The following is a 20,374-nucleotide window of genomic DNA, read 5'->3' as shown; positions in this document are numbered from 1 at the left end:
AATGCAGATGCTAGATCATTCTGCCGATCATGATACGCGTATCAGTACCCCTACCATGAGTTGACATAGTTAAATCGTCTGACGTAACTACAATAGTAAACGTGAATAGTTCACGAGATTATTTTCCGTGAATGACGTATCTATCATCGAATAGTTATAAACTATGACATATGTCAAAATTAGAACTCATGGTGCAAAAATTGTATGGTTACTACAGCGAGTGTAGTATAGTTTACTATACGTTATCTACTGTAGTATACTATAATGCACCTCATGGTAGGCTTTTTAGTTCTAATACGGCACACTAGGGGGCGCTGTACGAAATTTCATACAAACCGCTTACTACAATCGCTAGCGAGTATCGTGTGCGTAAACTCATGGTAGACCTACCGATTCCACACTTGATCATTTTCGAGTATCACAACTCCGTCGCGTAGCATCGACGCGTATTTGTATGCTAGTGTGGACGCAAAATGATCGCGATCGTGATACACCCTGTACCCCTACCATGAGTTGACATAGTTAAATCGTCTGACGTAACTACAATAGTAAACGTGAATAGTTCACGAGATTATTTTCCGTGAATGACGTATCTATCATCGAATAGTTATAAACTATGACATATGTCAAAATTAGAACTCATGGTGCAAAAATTGTATGGTTACTACAGCGAGTGTAGTATAGTTTACTATACGTTATCTACTGTAGTATACTATAATGCACCTCATGGTAGGCTTTTTAGTTCTAATACGGCACACTAGGGGGCGCTGTACCAAATTTCATACAAACCGCTTACTACAATCGCTAGCGAGTATCGTGTGCGTAAACTCATGGTAGACCTACTGATCGCCATTAACCGCGTATCTGATACGTGTAGTATCAGTATCGTATAATATTTATGGCTTACGCGATAAAAGGTACGGTATGGTCAAAATGGGCGTCCACACTTAATATACCTACGCATACTCAATACGATACGCCTGATACGGATACGATTACTTGATACAAATGTGGACCCGGCTTAATAGCAATCGGGGTGTATCACGATCGCGATCATTTTGCGTCCACACTAGCAAACATGATACGCGTCGATGCTACGCGACAGAGATGTGATACGCGAAAATGATTAAGACGTGTGGACCCACCTTTAGAAGACACTTGACAAAAGTTAGAACTTAGACCCATAGCTCAGAAGAGTTTCGTACAGAGAGTGTTACTATGTTGTGCATGTGTTATTGCAGCTGCAAAAGTAAAAATTTCACTCAGGAATATTAATTTTAAGTGGATTTTATGCGAAATGACTAAGTTAATCGTGTTCATATTACGAAAAAATTTTTAACCAAAGTTTAAGTATTTGCATGGCTTAGGTAAAAACTTAGGTAGATAATAATTGGTAACTACCTACTAACTATTCTTAATTATTGATAATGGGGAATACCCCATACCAATAGGTAGAACAACACAAAGGTGTACTATAATAATAAAACAAATTTTACAACTTATAAAGCATTTAATTAATTACAAAAACACCTTTCATATAATACAATTGGTGAATCCACATTTAGAACATAGTAAAAATAAAATCTTTTATCCTAGGTACATATTTATAAATTAAGTCTGCACTTGGCTATAGACTACAAGCCCGCATAGGACAAAAATATGGGTCAAATGAACCACCAGGGGACATATCTAGAACGAAAGCAGAGCAAAAAATAATAAGATTCATCACTATGCCGTCACTTGTAAGCTGTCCAACTGGGTGCAGATGAGAATTGAAAAGTACAGGTAGACTCGGTAAATTTTGGTCATATATTTTTGTACGGCATTCTTAACCATCGATAGATCCATTAAAAATAATAAGAAACCGCTCAGTGCCGTACAAAAATGGTGGTCCACCAAGTCGGAATTTTTATTTAATTTCCGAGAGTTACCGGGGGTAAATTTGGTCATTTGACCATGTACGGCATCTGTGTCATACTATTGCTATACTTTTAATCCATTATTCCGCAACGCCGTACAAAAATCATGGGGACAAGGGGAAAAAATCGAGAGTTGTAATGCCCTCTCTTTCCCCACTCCAGGGGGTCATTTGACTAAGTACGGCTTCGGTTCCAAAACATTATCTAGCACTCAAAAGTACTATTAAAAGCAATGCCGTCAAAAAATAATTGTTCTTTTAAATGTATACCAATAATCATCTTAATTTCATCAAATTCTTGATATAAAGAGCTGTAAGGTCATTTGACCCTGTACGGGAACTTTTTTTTTAACATGATATTGTAAAATTCAATTGTTGTATAGTATTGCCGTTCAAAAGAAACCGTTCTAAAAAAAGTTATAGAGAAATGCAAAACCAGAAATTTTGTTAAAGTTTAAACATCGTAGATTAATGAAATATAATAGTTTTCTACACTTTATCCGTTGTTTTAAATAGTATTAACATAGATAAATTAGGAAAAAACGATGCCGTACATTTTTGTGCAGACCACATCTTTTAGGCTGATGAAAGCGACGAAAGCTACAATTTTAAGGGTGCTTTATGGCCATTTGATACAGTATGGCATTAACATATTTTTACCCAACTACGGCAAAGCAAAAGGAGGGTTATGGTTGTTTACAGGTCATGTATGTATGTTCATCTATTCCCTCGTAACTTCTAAACTACTTATCAGAATTCGACAAATGACATATCATTCGTCGCGTCTGAATTGTTCACTGGATAACCAGCGACCAGCTAGCTAAAGGCTATATGGGGTTTCACAAAATCTAATGTGGCGCCCTCTAGCGGACAAAACATACAGAGTAAAAAAATAAAGTTAAGATAAATATGCAGTGTTTGGTATCATTTGAAAGCGCTTTACTTGTACATTTTGAATATGTATATATTACTAGCATTTGCTTGTGACTTTACCTGTATTCATGGACTGATTGCATATAATTCACATCTTTTCGTTCATAGCTTTTTTATTAGTTCATCAATTTAACGGAGTCCATTCCACCTGACTCCGACTTTCCAAGGTGATAATTAACCACCTCGAGCTTCTTAATATTAATGTATATTTATATTTTATTATAAAAATATAAAGCAAACATTTCGTTATATGGATTTTTTTCTTTTTCAGATTTTTCCCCTTTGAACCAACGAAAATGTACGGCACATGAAAAAATATTATCTATGCATAAAATACTTTAAAAATAAATTTATTTCGTGTTGTGTCAAATGACCCCCTGGAGTGGGGAAAGAGAGGGGATTACAACTCTCGATTTTTTCCCCTTGTCCCCATGATTTTTGTACGGCGTTGCGGAATAATGGATTAAAAGCAGTATAGCAATAGTATGACACAGATGCCGTTCATGGTCAAATGACCAAATTTACCCCCGGTAACTCTCGGAAATTAAATAAAAATTCCGACTTGGTGGACCACCATTTTTGTACGGCACTGAGCGGTTTCTTATTATTTTTAATGGATCTATCGATGGTTAAGAATGCCGTACAAAAATATATGACCAAAATTTACCGAGTCTACCTGTACTTTTCAATTCTCATCTGCACTCAGTTGGACAGCTTACAAGTGACGGCATAGTGATGAATCTTATTATTTTTTGCTCTGCTATCGTTCTAGATATGTCCCCTGGTGGTTCATTTGACCCATATTTTTGTCCTATGCGGGCTTGTAGTCTACTATGACTCAACATGCTCATATTCATTACAAGAGATTTACAATTCTTAACAAAATATATTGAATATCTAAATTACTTAAAATGAAGTCTGAATTTTAAATCATAATTTTGGAATTTCCCAACATTGTAATTATTTAAAGCCCTCCACTTTTATTACAAGTGTCAAGTGTTTCTCAACCCTATGGTTTTTTACAAGATTCAGTTTAGTGGTATCAGTATTTCAATGACATTCACATATGTATTCAGTTTTAAGACGACAAAGAACCAAATCTTGCTGAAGTTAACATCCAATTTATCAGTATAATACAATGTGATGTCAAAGTTCCTTCTATGTGCCAATAAAATATTTGAAACTGGATGAGTAAACTTAAATAACAAATAAACACAATAATCATGTACACATATTAACATAAAAACCAAATATATAATAATTCATTTGCATTATTGCCAGTATCACATGTAAAAAGAGGGAAAGTTATAAAACATACATCAAATATTATTCAGCCTGTCTTAACCTGGCGAGTCGCTGCGTGAGCTCGTCTTGTTCCTGTGACACCACTGTAGCTGTGCCTATAGATGTACTGGGAACACCTGACGGTAACTCCATGTTGAGTTCCAATCTGGAAAATATATTTGAAATAGATTATTGCATACACATAAAAAAATGTAACAATAATAACACACAAACAAAATTACATAAAAAAAATAGGCTGTGATAATGCATCACTAAAAAACGATAACTTATAGTTGTTATAATAGTTGAATTGTAACTCTCCATAACTTTTCATAATTGATTGAAAATATTAAATATCTATAAAATAAACTATACATATCCAGAACACATACCCAGCCTCATCAGCCACTTGCTGCAGCAGCGTATCCACATCACCCTGCGGTACTGAAGTTGTTGTTGTTTGTGACATTGCATTTTCCATATACGAAGATTGTACATCCAGATCTTCAAATTGGCTCTCAAACTTGTCCATTAGAGTTGATATCTTCTCTAGATTCATTGATTTCATCGCTGCGTCCATCGCTTTAACTACACCTGCCATGGAGGTTGTGACCTAAAAAAGACGTAATTTAATTTAATTCTGTGAGTTAGAAGAGCATTATTTTAATTGAATCCCGGTGTTCTTTGAGTGAGAAGAACCTATCTACAGTGAAATAATTTGTTTGCTAATAAATGGTGGTTGGGTTGAATCTTTCAAAAACTATTAAAATTAATTGACTATATTTATCCATATTGAAGTAAAGGCTCTTTACTTCTAGGTTTTGTTTTACAACAAACGTATTTATAACCCTAATATTCACAATTTTTCTTCATGTATTTAAAATAACATACCTTTCTGGTTGTTAATGCTGTTTGCACTCTGCTAGAAACTGCATCAACCCTAGCAGACATTCGTAAATAATTCAACGCCTGATTCTTCTGTCGTATTGCATTCTCAGCGTGTATCCTTGCCCCCTCCATGTTACCTTTCTGAATAGCTTTTTTCGCCTTTTCTTTCTCCATTTTTTCTTCCTTTTCGCATTTTTTTGAATTTCGTTCCAACTCTTTTACAGCGAACTTTAAATTAAATAGATGCTCTGATGATGACGACATGAGTTAAGGAATATTGTGAAATTTATATGACTAATGTAAAATGTAAATAAAATATAATAAATTAGGTAGATGCTTTACAGACATACAATAGACGTAAAAGATAGGTGGTCGATGACAAATTTGACTTTGACTAAAATGCTAGATTTTGACGTATTATCTCAAATAATTAGGTATATAAAACAAAGAAAAAGTTTATGTATTTGTAGTATGAGGTAAAATTTAAAAAAGGATACTCTCCATAGCAGATGAAGACATTTCGTTTCCCATTTTGACGGCTTTATAGAAACTTTTTACACGAAATAGTAGATCTTCGACCTGTATAATAAGTAGAGAGGGTGTGAAAATCTGAAAGTCTTACAATATGATCAAAAATTAGAAAAAAAATAGTTATTTTAATTAATACATAGAGCCAGATGAGTCACAATTCTACAAACAAAATATTTAAATGTCAAGTACATCAGCTGTCAGCTGTCAACCATAGATTAACAATATCGCTACAGATTTTCGCTTTTGGAAATCACAGGGCTACCAACAATCGTAATTAATAATTTTTAAGCAAAAAACATAGATAAAAATAGTAATAATTACTACTCTATTTTTCAAAACCCCATCATTCAAATACCTACCGTGTTCAAATAGTAAGCAAAAAAAGGAATTGACTCGGCACACGACGGAAATATATAATTTACATACTTAAAATATTATATTTTATACTTTATTATACATTTGAATATATTACAGTAAGTAGAATAAATACTCTAAGGATTTTATATATTGTCATTAATCAAAACAAACTTTAAGATAACTAATTTGAAATCAATTAGCCTTGTATCATGTATGTAGAAACCAAATTAAAAAGAAGTATTATCTTGTCAATGGAATTAGTAGTTTTCGGAATGTTGGTAGACTGGTAAAACAATAAAATTGTCAAAATTGCACAGCAATCGAAAAGTCACCGTCCACCGACTGTCCGACTGACTTCAAGTCGGGTTTGGGATTTGGAAGTAAGAGAGCGGAGTTACGATAAATAATCTCAAATATTTAGTAAAATCCTCCATGATATTGTATTAGTACTAATTATTTTAAATTTTTGGTGTTGTTTTTTGTTAGTATATAACCATATTTTTGTAGATTTCTTTGTTTTGTGACAAAAATAGTTTAGTCGTATCAAGTCTCTAAAGGACGTTTGCTGGGCGTAAAAAGAAAATGGCGTGTGCTACTCTGAAAAGAAATTTAGATTGGGAGGCGCAGATGCCTGCTAAGAGGCGTAGATGTGCTCCATTTGCTGCAAGTTCGAGTACAAGCCCTGGTATTAAAGTTGAACCCAGAAGTTCTTTATTTGGGGAGACCGTTAGTGCACCTGTAAAATTGACTCCAGGTTTGTTTATTTTTGTTTAACGTTATACTTTATAAAGCTAGCAATTTCATAACTCAAGTCTTATCCTAAATATCTTATGAATATCGGTAATAAATGAACAAAGTATGATTGTGTTAATTGTTAGCTATATAATTTATCGACTTTGTTTTATATCATGAATATTTTTATCGTGCTAGAGAGAGAAAGAAGATGTGCGATGACCGTTGGGCGTATTGACTTTGTTGTTTTTTTACATTATTGAATGCCTTTTGTTGAAAACGAGTGTTAATACGAAAAACCAACTTTCAAGGAACCCTCTAACATGCATACTTGCAAGTTTTTTTGTGATGCTTTAAAATGTATTGCTTAATTGGGACTGCAGACAATGTTTTCGATGTGTCGTAAGCGATAAAACATAAATAAGCATTATTTGTTTTACTACTGTAAGCATTAGTTGCAAAAGCCTCATTTTGTGTTCTATATTTCATATTACTTTTCTTAAATATGATTATTTTCTCTTTCATCAATGCATTACTACCAATATTGTTTAATTACAAGTTTAATTTGAGGCAAACACTATAATAATCAAGAAAATTATAATAAAAGTCAAGGGTGTGACATTTTCTTATAAATTTAACATAGAATTCAGATTTTTCAATGGAAATAATTGATTACTGATTATTTTCCTCTTTTATTGATGCAAAATAGTTAATCTTGACATCTGAGGAGCATCATTGAGATATAATTTGCTTTGATTTACATGATAAGGTAATCCTCAATTAATTACACGACCTTAAATTTAAATATTTTATGTGGAGATTTTTTCAAGGAACATCAATAACATGAATTATTTATTATCAAATATAAGATGGTGGTTACAGCCATATGGTATTTAATACAAACATGACGCTTAACTATGTGGTTATTTGAATACCAACTAGATTATACAATTTTGACAGTAATTTAGCTTCCTCTTTAATTTAGAGTTTAAATTGCTGAAAGTCTATCATATAAAATTATGAATATTAATAGTTTATTTTGAAATAGTGTCTTGTCTTTGTGCTTTTTTATTGTTTGTCACACATAATTAAAGCTTGAAAAGAATACTATATGTATTATATCTGAACATTGCTTGTTTTGGTATAAATCTTCCAATTATATCAATCATAATGAAACCATGGAAGTATGTACTTTGTTATTACAATTACTTTATTTCATAAACATATACTTTTAATGTTAATAATATTGAGATTGCTTTCATACTTCAAGCATAAAATTGAAAGGTTCTTGTTTTCATACCTGGCAAAGATGACAAAAAATATCATTCTAAACTCATTGTCATAAAGATAAATCTTTGAAATATATTTGAAACATGTCTATTATTAATGTTTTAGATGAAATAACTATATCTTTAAAGTTATTAGGAACTGGAATGGAATAACCACTAATTATATAAATCTTGAACTCATTGCAGATTTACTTGTTTATAGTTTATTTTATCATTAATTTAGTGTTCTAAATATCTAATCATTAGTATTTACAATACAATACAATACAATAATGTATTGTATTGTATAGTGTTCTAAATATCTAATCATTAGTATTTCACAGTTTCTAAATGATTGGTTGTCTTAAATTGATAACATCAATGAAGTAACTTAAGTTCTTAAACTGATATGATCTAGTGTATTTAAAATATAATTAACTAGCTTTCCGCCCGCGGCTTCGCCCGCTTTGTCTAAAACATAATAAATTATACTCTGTCCATTATATTATTTGCTTTTTGACAGCTTCACGCCTATGTAGGATTGAATTGTCTATGTTAAAATGTCATACAAATAATTATCGTACTTCATGGACAGGTCCCGCCCACTTAGTGATGCCTACACAGAATTATACAATGATGGGTCGATAGATTAAAATAATCGATAGAAATACTCTGTAAAATATATCCGATACAGAATAACTCTTCTATTATGTTATATAATTTAAACGTAAAGACAACCAAATTGTAAGATAGAAACCAATTAATAATAAAATATTAGTTTAGTTTAGTTTTAACATACAATGCATAGATATGTGGTCTTATTATTACATATCTTATTAGTACGTTTACGTTGTAATTATTATTTACGTACCTGATTCGATTTATCATAATATTTTGAATTTATAATTGAAATGGTATCACAATCGATAATCTTTTGAACATCACTTCTGGTATCACCCGTCGAGCTGTCAAAAAGCAATTCTTATAGTGGACAGACTATACATATGTATACTAAAACCTTCCTCTTGAATCACTTTATCTTTAAAAAAAAAACCGCATCAAAATCCGTTGCGTAGTTTTAAAGATTTAAGCATACATAGGGACAGAGAACGCGACTTTGTTTTATACTATGTAGTGAAGTTAAATTGGTGATAATAATTGAGAACTATTTTAATATTTGGATCTAATTGTCAATGAATGAGGATTGTCCATTCATCGCTTTATATTATTTACAATTAGGTACATGTCTAATTTTTTATCTATCTATACATATAATAAATCTGTAGAAGGGTCAATTCTGTACATTGAAAATATTGAAAAAATAAATAGCAGGGGGGTGTTACTGGATCGATACCAAACCCAAATATGTGATTAAAAAAATTTTTGTCTGTCTGTCTGTATGTGAAGACATCACGTGAAAACTAACGGTTCGATTTCGATGAAACTTGGTATAATTATACCTTATTATCCTGGGCGTAAAATAGGATACTTTTTATCCTGAAAAAATACGAAGAAAAAAAATAATCTTAATTTTTCAGTTTTATCCATAGACGTTGTTCTGTAGAACAGCGAACACACGTTGGGTATTATTATAGGCCTAGCCGTATTTCAGTCCAAATTCCAATAGATATTTATAAGATGTTATTGTCAGAGTTACTTACTCAAAAATTCAAAATGGAGAAATAAACCATCCACGCGAAGACCGACATCCGCGCGGACGGAGTCGCGGGCGGAAGCTAGTTTTTAATATAAAAATCCTAAAAATCATGAATATTTTACATTAAAATAAACATTTTGTTGCTCTAGCTATTTTTTAAACATGCACATATAATTATTAATTTGTTATCTCTTCTGTAAGAAATAAGAGCATATTATGTACAGGTCAAAGATTTTGATAATAGCATTATTTGATAAAGCATTTGTGTGCAATTCAATGCATTTATTCATGTTTATAACAAACTGAATTTACTGTTTAGCCACCCACTTGCTTTGTGTGGGTGTACTTGTGCAGTGAATGAAAGCAAAAATGGATATTATTAACCCAAATATGTAACTTTCCATACAATTTTTCCTTGACCTTGGAATAATTGCAAACAAGGAAAGTGTAGAAATAGATGCATCTCCTATAAAATGCTGCATTTTGATATTTAGATTTTTTTTCACAATCTTTAATGCTATGTTACATACTTCAAAAGTTGACCTGAAAACAATTTCGTCGACAAATAGTGATAAAAGAAGTGAATATCCTTCAAGATTTATTGAATCAATGCTATAACTATTCCATATCAGTCATCCAACTTTTTAAATGGTTTTAGCAAAATATATTATAGACACACTTTGTTAGGATTTTTTTTGATCAATGAAACTGAAAACATTGTAAATGTGTTATTTTGTACAATTTATTTCATTTTAACTTTCTAGTCTCTACTACATACATACCATAAACACTTAAAAAAATATGAATGAAATTGGTTAAATCTTTGTCTAGTAAATTGGTCTAGTGACTTGTTATCCTAATCCTAACCCTAATAATATTATAAAGGCGAAAGTTTGTATGTATGGATGTTTGTTACTCTTTCACGCAAATACTACTGAACCGATTACAATGAAATTAAGCACACATATAAAGGGTAACTTGGATTAACACATAGGATAGGTTTTATCCCGGAAATCCCACGGGCACGGGTTTTTCTTTGAAAACGCGGGCGAAGCCGCGGGCGGAAAGCTAGTATTGAATCAATCCATCAGGCGCTGGAATCACAGACACAATAGAAAATCTATTGTGTCGCGGCCCGATCGGGCCATTCGGGGCTCAATGGGTTAAAACTTAAAATACAAATTTATTTTTATATACAACTAGCGGTCCGCCCCGGCTTCGCCCGTGGTACATATTTACATTTTCTGTACATAGTAACCATCCTCGTACTTCAAGGAATATAATAAAAAAAGAATTATCGAAATCGGTTCAGCCGTTCTCGAGTTATGCGCTTACCAACACATTTTGCGATTCATTTTTATATATAAGACTAGCGGTCCGCCCCGGCTTCGCTCGTGGTACATATTTACGTTTTCTCTACATAAGAACAATCCTCGTACTTAAAGGCATATAATAAAAAAAGAATTATCGAAATCGGTTCAGCCGTTCTCAAGTTATGCGCTTACCAACACATTTTGGGATTCATTTTTATATTATAGAAAGAAGATGTCAACTATTAAAATTGAAACTCAGCAAACATTTTTTTTTATTAAATCAGTAGATTGACTTAATTAAAGAGATTGATTTCTATTTTGGAGTAGTTTTAAGTTTCGGAGTTTAAAATTTTTGTAACACCTGATAATATTACATAAACAACAAAACTTATTATAAATTTTTAATGTGTAAATATGTATAATAAAGAATGTCTGTGAATAGGTTAGTTGAAACTTTAAATGCAATTTGCAAACAAACTCAATTGTGCTCACTGCTACTTCATAACAGTTAATCGTTAAACTCAGTTTACATTGTCCTACTAATATTATAAATGCGAGTTTGTGAGGATGTGTGTGTGTTTGTTACTCTTTCACGCAAAAACTACTGAACCGATTACAATGATATTTAGCACACATATATAGGGTAACTTCCAAGTTAAATCCATTAACATATAGATTTTATCCCGGAAATCCCACGGGAACGGGAATGGGAATTATGCGGGTTTTACTCTGAAAACGCGGGCGGAAATCTAGTATGTATTTACATAAAAGTTGCTAACATGTGTGTGGCCGCGGTCCGCAGAGCGCATGGCACAAGAGATCTGCGACGAGATCAAGCGGCTGCAGAGGCGCAAGCAGCTGCGCGTGGCGACGGGCGGCCCGTGCTCGTCGTCCAGCGGCAGCGAGGGGGACGCGTCGCCGCCGCACCGCGACCAGGCGCAGCGGGCGCACCACCGCGCGCTCTTCACTTTCAAACAGGTGGGTGGATTTAGAAAGAGACAGACAGTCTCCCCGTGACCACGCTCGCTGTAAAGTGTTCGAAACGTCGGGAAAATAATAGAATGAATAAATCGCGTTTAAAATCCGTTAAAAAGTCATACTCGCGTAAAATCAAACATAAGAAAATACTAGGTGTGTGGATGATATACCTTCTTGGGGTTCGGTACACTTGGGACCCTTTTACTGAGACTTCGTTGTCTGTCTGTCTGCTATTGTAAACTTGATAGCTAGGAAGCTGAAATTTTCACAAAAGATGTATTTCCATTGCCGCTATAACAACAAATACTAAAAATTAAAAAGTATATATTAAGGAAGGGTCCCCATAGTACGAAACCCTTCGTGCGCGAGTCCGACTCGCACTTGGCCGGTTTTTTTGTTTATTTTGCAATTAGGATGCACTTGACCACAATCTCGCCTACTGATGGCCTCTAAGATGTGTCCGAAGATGAAGCGCTCTTCTATAGATGGTGCCTTTTAGAACTTGTCATGTTACTAGCAGACTGAAGCCTACCAAGAACTGTAGGATATCGGAAACTGTTTGCACAACTAAAATAAATGAAAGTATTTCAGCATCAACAGCGTTAGGGTGCACTCACACACATCAGTCACCGTCACGGCACGTCACCGGACAGGATTAAAAAAAAATATGTATCAATAGTTCTAGTATGACTCTGTTCCCACACGACAGTCGCCGGCACGAAATCTATCAGTGACGTCACCGGTCAGGCACGTCAAATAATCTTTCCATACATGTATCATACTTTTATCCCCACTCACCCGGTGCCGTCACGTCTCAGTTCAGTCAGCGTCGTGCTACCGTCAATTGCTACATGTTCTCTAGCGTGACACACGTCTAATCACTGACTAACCTGATGTATGTGTTCAATGATTCAGTCAAACCGGCGACGTGACTGACGGACAACATGACGGTGACTGGTGTTTGTGGATACGTACACAAACCGTCACCGATCAGTCATCGGTGACTTGACGGTGACTGATGTGTGTGAGTGCACCCTTATGGGTCAGCTGATATATGACATATGCTGAGTCTGGATCATTTCACAGCCATTGCACATAATAGCAACTTTATTTTTTATTAATTGATACCTGAAATTATTTACGCATCTTTGGTTATAGTTTTACTTATTGCAATGTTGGAATGTTCTGTGTTTTTCATATTTTTTTTTGTGTGTGAGTTATTGTTTGTGAATAAATGAATAAATGTATAAATATAAATACGTGAATAAATGTCTATACCAAATAAATATATAATACTTCGTCTTTTTCTTCAAATTGTAATTTATTAAGGCTGCAGTCTAGCAAAATTGCGTTTTCAACAAGTTATTTGACAATTTTTTCCCGGCTAATGAAATGATAAACTGAATTTTTTTTTCTTGTTTATCAATTAGTGTTATATACGCAATGCGCGTGAATTTTTTCACATTTGTAAAGTTACTTTATGTTACCTTAATCAGGCCTTCAAGATAAGTCTCTTTCCCCCAAAGACATTTCGAGCTAAGTTTGTGCACTCACTACGTTGCAACCGATTACAATTTACACAATCTGATCAGCGCATTATTATCCTTATATAGTCGTTATTAAAAACTGCTGAATACAATTTGCGAAAAACTTATGATTTTCTTAATTAGAACGTTATAAATTCATTAAATTTCCCATTTTTTGCCTTACAAAATCTATTGATAAATACTGCTAAAAGTTATTTTTTCCATTAATTTATTCGAGTTGGTTGAAGACCAATGAGTATTAATCCTTTAAAAAATTTTTTTTTTTAATTTTGATAATTCTTTAAATATTAAAAAAATATTTAAAATAATTAGGAAAAATGCTAGCGAATTTCTTTAGTCGCGCTCCTTGGGCCGGAGCGTTCTGACGTGTGCTCTACGCTCGATTTTCCTTCACACCGAAGTGAAAGTTGCTCTACTTCATTAAATTTAATATTTTTGTTAATTGATTATGTTTATCTTAGTTTTGTGCAAATATTCGTATTTTTAAACATTTGATTTCGATATGGAAAATAAACGAAAAAAATACGCGTGTAACTACTAGAAAAAAAATTATCTTCGAACATAAAGTTAATGAAACCAAATAGATTGCAAAGGTGATTGGCAACAATTTCTTTATTTTACGGGGTGTCAGTAAAGGGATGTATATTTCTTTAAAACTAAAGTAAGCTCATAAATTTTCTTATAATATAATTTTTTTGAAGTTCCAAAAATGTTTATTTTTCGTTTGAGAAATACGAAATATAATATAAACTTGTATTGAGAACTTGAACTTCCCAAGTTCATCCGGGGAAATCCCCATACGGGGAAAATGATTTGTTTACTCCAAAATTGATCCGAGGTGTTTTAATTTTTTCTTCTAGTCATTTTCAACGTAGCGGCATTTTGTTTGATTATTAATTTTGTAACTTAAATACAGGATGTTGGTTTTATATTCTGATCTTACAGACGCGCTGACAAATTTAGTCCGCCATTTCTAGTTTAGTCTACCAACTCTAAGTACCAATATTAAAACGAATGGATTATCATCACATCATCAAAACTCAGATGTAATGGAAGATCACAATAACATAGAAAATTCAGTGGGTGTTGAGAACTAAACAAACAGAAGTAACAGAGACGCGAAGAATAAAAAAAGAGGACGAAAACGATAATTCGTTGATGCTTTCCCTTTTCGACGTATTGTTAGGGTACATCACCAATCTGCAAAAAACAAAACTGATGATTCCCAATTGCTGATTAAAAATGAAAAACAAATAATCGACAACAGTGGTGAAAATTTGCTGATCACAATGAAACATCCTTCAGTGGTAGCAGATTTACTCATTTAAAATGTATCGGTGAACAGCGTAAAGGAGAGGAGGACAGGAAAACATTATGAATGTGGATGGTGGATTGTATACAGGGTGTAATCGATAAGTATGTTCAGGCGATTATGACGTTATTATTGCAGGTATCAAAAAACTTAAAACTGATATCGAAATTACTTTACCTAATGAGCAAAATGACAATAATAACTTTTTAAAAGTATAACGAGAAATATCTAAAAAATTTACTTTATACACTCCCATATCAAAAAGGGAAAATGGGACTAGTAGAAGTTAAATGTCTAATTGACAACATTTCAAAATTTTAAGCTACTTATTTTTTTATTTTAATGAAAACTAGATCAAAAATTATGATACATGTATTTTTTGCTTTTTCTAAATATGGAAGTTTTCATTCATCTTTTTGAGTTTTAAAATCATCTCATTCTAAAATGTCGTAAGCGCCAAATGACGTCATACATACGGAGGAATACATTTTTTCCTTTGCCACATACCTAGTTTAAATTAAAAAAAAAATCTTGGCAGTTGACATTTTGGCACATTTGTCACTTTGATTTGTCAAGCTTTGTAAATATTGTTATTTATTATTTGCTGATCCAAATTTTAAACAAAAGAAACTTATTCACAAGTACTGATGATGATGACTTTATGCAGGATTTGTTATGGGGTACTCTGAGAAACAAATATACTATCCCAAAAACGTTGGAAAGTGTTAAATAAATACAACTTTTAGTAAGTAAACAAAGTCTTTTATTTCAAGAAAATTATGAACACTATAGGCACTATTTGTTTAATATAAATGAATTGGTCCAACTCCAATCAAACAAACATCACGCTAATGAGATTAAATTAGAAAACCAAAACACAATAACACGATTTAAAAGTTTGTTTACATGAATAATTCACAAAAATGACATTAATATGAAATTTGACACATGCCATACCCTGTAAATGTCAGTGATAGTTTTTTTTTTTTAGCTTTTTTTAAATTAGGCTAAGGCGTATTTTTATTCCTCCGTATGTATGACGTCATCATCACATTTATCGTTTTTATTTAATTTCTCTTAAAATATGCGATTAAAAAATGAAATAATTTTTTTTCTGTAATCGCAAGAGCAAAATAAAGAAACGGTTTTTTTCTTTCATGGCCTTATAAAAAATGAAATGTTGTCAATTCCGGCAAAAGACATGAATGCGGAAGATGCGGTTAAAAAAAATTAATATTTGAAATACAATGCAAAAAAATAACACTTTTGTCATAGATAAGAATCATGACTATTTTTTCCAAATTCAGGGACAACTAAACGTTGCAGAAGCAGAAGTCTGCTTATTTGCTGTTTGGACTGGAGTGAATCATTCGTTAAAAATAGAATATATAAAAAAGTATATAACGTTTAGGCAAAATAAAATGATGGACCATTATCAAGATTTTACATAAATTGCCTACTGTCAGAATTGATTGATTCGAGACTTCAGCATTCGATGTCCATCAAGGACCCATCCTATATCATTCAAGCGATTGAAAAAAAAGAGATAAATCCAGTGCAACCGATAAAGCATCAGAATGCTAGCAAAAGATTTATTAGGTTTATCAATATAAATCTATATATTATACATAATATGTATAATAAATCTGTAGAAGACGCGAAGACTGACATCCGCGCGGACGGAGTCGCGGGCGGAAGCTAGTCAGAAATAAATATCTTTTGTTTTCATTTGTGTATTTTTCTATTTAATAATTTTTTAACACAAACATTACATTTTTTTTATTATATACAAAATTTGTTTATCCGTTTTATTAGTTAAACTGAACAACTTTCACTAAGAAACTTAGGTCGAAAAAAATGTATAGAGTAATGCATTTTGTATGGAAAGCTTATTTTTTTTTATATTTCGTCCAAATTTCTTTGTAAAAGTTGATCAGTTATATAAACATGAAGTTGAAGATATCAATAGAAAGTATTCGCAAATTTTGTGTACTGATAAAAAAGAAATCACCCGGTGTAATTTTCACGAAAATTGTTTCAAATTGTCATTTTTGGTACTTATTACGAATATTAAATTATGCATACGAATGATTTAATTTTTAAAAATTAAGTGGAGCAACTTTCCCTTAGTACATTTGTATTATTTACATATAGGATGACAGGATGCATTTGTTTGCACTACTAGACTAAGCCCTTAATTGACACTCAAACAGCTATCAACATTACATTGATTTTAACATTCGAATTTTGAACTGAAAACTTCTTTAGTGGCGTTGAGCACTTTTTAGTGAGTTTTTCTGTAATGGGTATAAAATCTTAAACTCGCGTGAGGACACGTGACCTGATCGAAAAAGCGTAAGACGGATACCATTCCAAAATATCAAACATGCTCAACGTTAATAATCAAGTTTTCACTTCTGCCGGCACTCCCGGAGTGCAACCCGTCTTTTTTTATTTAAATTGTTTGTACAATTTGTGTAGGTGCGTCTGATCTGCGAGCGCATGCTCCGCGAGCAGGAGGCGGCTCTCCGCGCGGAGTACGAGTCGGCGCTCAGCAACAAGCTCGCCGAGCAGTACGAGGCGTTCGTGCGCTTCAACATTGACCAGGTACGCATTATTATATACATTACATATTATTATATACATTTCCCCGTCCGATTAGGGCCCTTCCGGTCTCCTCCACTCAAGCGACAGCTCAAGCCGAGGTTCGAGATCCACGTGGGGGGGGGGGGACGCCCGCCCGCATGTCGCTACCACCGTGAACCTTCAGTTCACCCCCGCGTCCGCGTTCAAATGTAGAAGCCCTTCTGGCTAACATTGAGAAACACCAAACAAACAAGCATTACATTTTACTAGCTTCGTGGTTTCACCCGCGTGGCTCCGCTCCTGTTGGTCTTGACGTAATGATATAATAGTCTAGAGCCTTCCTCGATAAATGGGCTATCGAACACTGAAAGAAATTTTCAAATCGGAACAACTGTTTCTGTGAACAGAAGAGAGTGAAGAGTTTGTACTCTTCGCTCTCTAATCTCGCTTTATAATATTAGTATAGATACTAGGAGTCGACTTGAAAAATATAAGCACTCGATTTATTTTTTCAAATATTTATACACTTTTTTACATAAAACTCATTAAAATGTTGCAGGTGCAACGCCGGCCGCCGCCCGCCACGTGCATGCCGCTCGGGATGGACGCCGAGCACCACATGCACCAGGACCTCGTGCCTAGCTGTCAGTATACAAATAGAACATGTTTTATTTGCCAACATGTAAAAAAAAATATAATTCTTAACTAGAATTCCGCCCGCGGCTTCAAAGAAAAACTCGCATAGTTCCCGTGGGATTTCCGGGATAAAACCTATCCTATGTGTTAATCCAAGTTACCCTCTATATGTGTGCTTAATTTCATTGTAATCGGTTCAGTAGTTTTTACGTGAAAGAGTAACAAACATCCATACTTACAAACTTTCGCCTTTATAATAGTAGTAGGATAATCTAACACACAGAACAGAAAAAAAAATTGCCATTGTGGCTAAAAAGATTCCCTGTCAGCAAAGCAACTATTTACCTGTGGTGTGTACACGCGCACATACCTTTATATTTATTCCTTTGAAAAAATATTGCAAAAACAAGTGCTACACGCAACAGCGTAGTCCGTGCGACGTTGCCACACTGCGATCTTTTGATTCTCGGTTGCACTGTGTGTGTGGTGTTGTTGCTATCTCTTTCATTCTGGTCTTGCATTTTTGCTCTTATTACATCAACCAATAAATATCCATTGGGGCCTTCAGAGGATGGATATGTGATAGTTAATGATAGTTGTAATGAAATATTTTTTGGCCATTGCTCAAAAAATTCATTCTCACTATTTATGAGATAATTAAAGCTTACCAAAATGTATGTAGCTTACATAAAATAATAAAAACATGATTTGTTCCAGATCTCTCCTAATAGAAACAAACGGTCAGCACGTGGCGCGGATCTGCAGATATATCAAGACAAACATATTTTGGTATATGTGAATATTATATGCGGGATTATCCTAATGATTCAAGACATTGATTGTGATTGCGAGCGGAACTTAACTGTGATCACAACACTAGCCATTAATATACAGTATTACAATAAACTTACTCCCTTTTCGTTTGTACAAGCCGTTCCGTTCCGACCTCACTCAGCTAAGTTCCGCCGCTAAATTCATGCCACATAAACATAAATTAGCTTATAATGCTTTAGGTAAGATTTGCTGCATAATTGTGTTCATAGACTGACGAACTCGTGGATATTTGGATTGTTTAAAACAGGGGTAGACGGAGATTTCTTTAATTAATAATGCGAAAATAGACTTACACAAAATTCACACAGAGTGCCTAATAAATTCATCTTATTCATACACTGAAATGTTTAATTAGTTAGCCATAATTTTGATTTGTATAATTACTTTTAATTTACTCTTTAGTGTTGTCGAAATATAGTTGTAGTTATAAATTATAATGTCTTTTTTTTAATCAAGCATATGATTGTGTTTTTCACCATCTCACCCAGTCGGGTGTCAAATGCATTCGAATTATTAAAGTTCTAAAATAATGCGTTATTTTTAACTTTTCCTTGATACAAAGGCTTATAGATTATTTGAATTTAGCTTTATTTATATAAGTTATTTCTCGATAATGTAATTTACGTGACGATGCTGGTAAGAAACGCACTACAAAGTAACATTATTGGGGTTCTTTTATATTATTGTTTAGTTAGTAACATTTTATTGAATACGAGCAGGATTTAATTTGTTACCACGCATATTCAATAAAAAATTAGGATAGGTCTTTTTTAAATTGTATTATCCGCTCATTATTAGTAGGTTATTGGCGTTTAAGAACTGAAAAATAAACTAGCTAAACACCAATAAATAGTTTTTCATTTCTTTTCCTCATTTTCCTTACATTTTAATAATAACAAATTGCTTCAGAGTTCAAACCATGAAAGACAAATTATTATACATACACACTATATTTTCTGCAATCATAATATTATGATATAGAAAGCATATTTTATGAACATCAAATAAAAAATATTTTGTATAATACTTTGTGTTATTTTATAAATAATAGTCATCATTGTTATTTTTAGGGCTAATTTTTCAATCCTTGGTTAAAACTTATTCGTCGAATAATGTATAAAACTACCATTTCAAAATGTATTCTAATTGCCCGCATTTGACAGTTTACGTGACATTTTAAAATTATCGTGTAATACTTTATTGGACGGATAAGTTTTAACCAGGGACTGAAAAATCGGCCCTAATGGCTGGTTCACACTTTGATTAGTGTGAGTGCAGGTGATTAGTGCGAGTGCAGGTGTGTAGTGCGAGTAGTGTCCAATTGACTGCGAGTGCAGGTGTGTAGTGCGAGTAGTGTCCAATTGACTGCGAGTGCAGGTGATTAGTGCGAGTGCAGGCACGCTGCGAGTGAGGGGGAAGGGAGGGCGCGCGGGACGTGGCTACTCGCAGTCCACTCGCAAAAAAATAGAACACGCTTCTATTCACTTTACTACACAGCCTACTAAACACTCGCACTAAACAGTCGCTGTCCACACGTAGTACTACTCATCACCTGCACTCGCACTAATCAAAGTGTGAACCAGCCATTAGTGAAAAAAAT

At 33.5% G+C, this 20,374-nt stretch overlaps 2 protein-coding genes and 1 long non-coding RNA gene across 3 annotated transcripts; 1 reads left to right on the top strand and 2 right to left on the bottom strand.

The window, feature by feature from the left end:
- Positions 1-1,490: 1,490 nt before the first annotated feature.
- Positions 1,491-3,841, bottom strand: LOC149484353 (uncharacterized). The gene is made up of 2 exons (XR_016316253.1): positions 3,690-3,841; positions 1,491-1,634 (listed from the first exon to the last, which is right to left on the bottom strand). It is a non-coding gene; the product is annotated as an uncharacterized LOC149484353 (long non-coding RNA).
- A 5-nt stretch (positions 3,842-3,846) lies between these two features.
- Chmp1 (charged multivesicular body protein 1) lies at positions 3,847-5,741 on the bottom strand. Its single transcript, XM_089700478.1, has 4 exons — positions 5,521-5,741; positions 5,027-5,271; positions 4,528-4,748; positions 3,847-4,301 (listed from the first exon to the last, which is right to left on the bottom strand). Exons 1-4 carry the CDS (start codon positions 5,552-5,554, stop codon positions 4,178-4,180), a joined length of 624 nt encoding a protein of 207 aa, XP_089556604.1. The 5' UTR covers positions 5,555-5,741; the 3' UTR covers positions 3,847-4,177.
- Positions 5,742-6,237: 496 nt separating this feature from the next.
- Positions 6,238-19,624, top strand: LOC149484351 (akirin-like). The gene is made up of 5 exons (XM_089700477.1): positions 6,238-6,665; positions 11,684-11,859; positions 17,200-17,325; positions 17,864-17,948; positions 18,658-19,624. The coding sequence occupies exons 1-5, from the start codon at positions 6,494-6,496 to the stop codon at positions 18,666-18,668; spliced, it is 570 nt and encodes a 189-aa protein (XP_089556603.1). The 5' UTR covers positions 6,238-6,493; the 3' UTR covers positions 18,669-19,624.
- Positions 19,625-20,374: the final 750 nt, after the last annotated feature.

Source organism: Colias philodice, chromosome 11 (genome assembly GCF_061535455.1).
Source record: "Colias philodice isolate Cphi_HAF_F1 chromosome 11, ilColPhil1 Martin Lab GWU primary, whole genome shotgun sequence".
In the NCBI taxonomy this organism is placed as follows: Eukaryota; Metazoa; Arthropoda; class Insecta; order Lepidoptera; family Pieridae; genus Colias; species Colias philodice.
The sequence above is the reverse complement of the archived record's forward strand: the minus strand, read 5'-3'. Positions and strand labels throughout refer to the sequence as shown.

Bases quoted from the DNA above. Each gene is read 5' to 3' on its own strand.
- Chmp1 (XM_089700478.1), bottom strand. From the start codon at position 5,554: ATGGGAAACGAAATGTCTTCATCTGCTATGGAGA. The intron at 5,272-5,520 runs GTATCCTTTTTT...CGTCATCATCAG, and splicing joins GTCTTCATCTGCTATGGAGA to AGCATCTATTTAATTTAAAG. The intron at 4,302-4,527 runs GTATGTGTTCTG...TATATTTTCCAG, and splicing joins CAAGTGGCTGATGAGGCTGG to ATTGGAACTCAACATGGAGT.
- LOC149484351 (XM_089700477.1), top strand. From the start codon at position 6,494: ATGGCGTGTGCTACTCTGAAAAGAAATTTAGATTGGGAGGCGCAGATG. The intron at 6,666-11,683 runs GTTTGTTTATTT...CGCGGTCCGCAG, and splicing joins ACCTGTAAAATTGACTCCAG to AGCGCATGGCACAAGAGATC. The intron at 11,860-17,199 runs GTGGGTGGATTT...CAATTTGTGTAG, and splicing joins CGCTCTTCACTTTCAAACAG to GTGCGTCTGATCTGCGAGCG.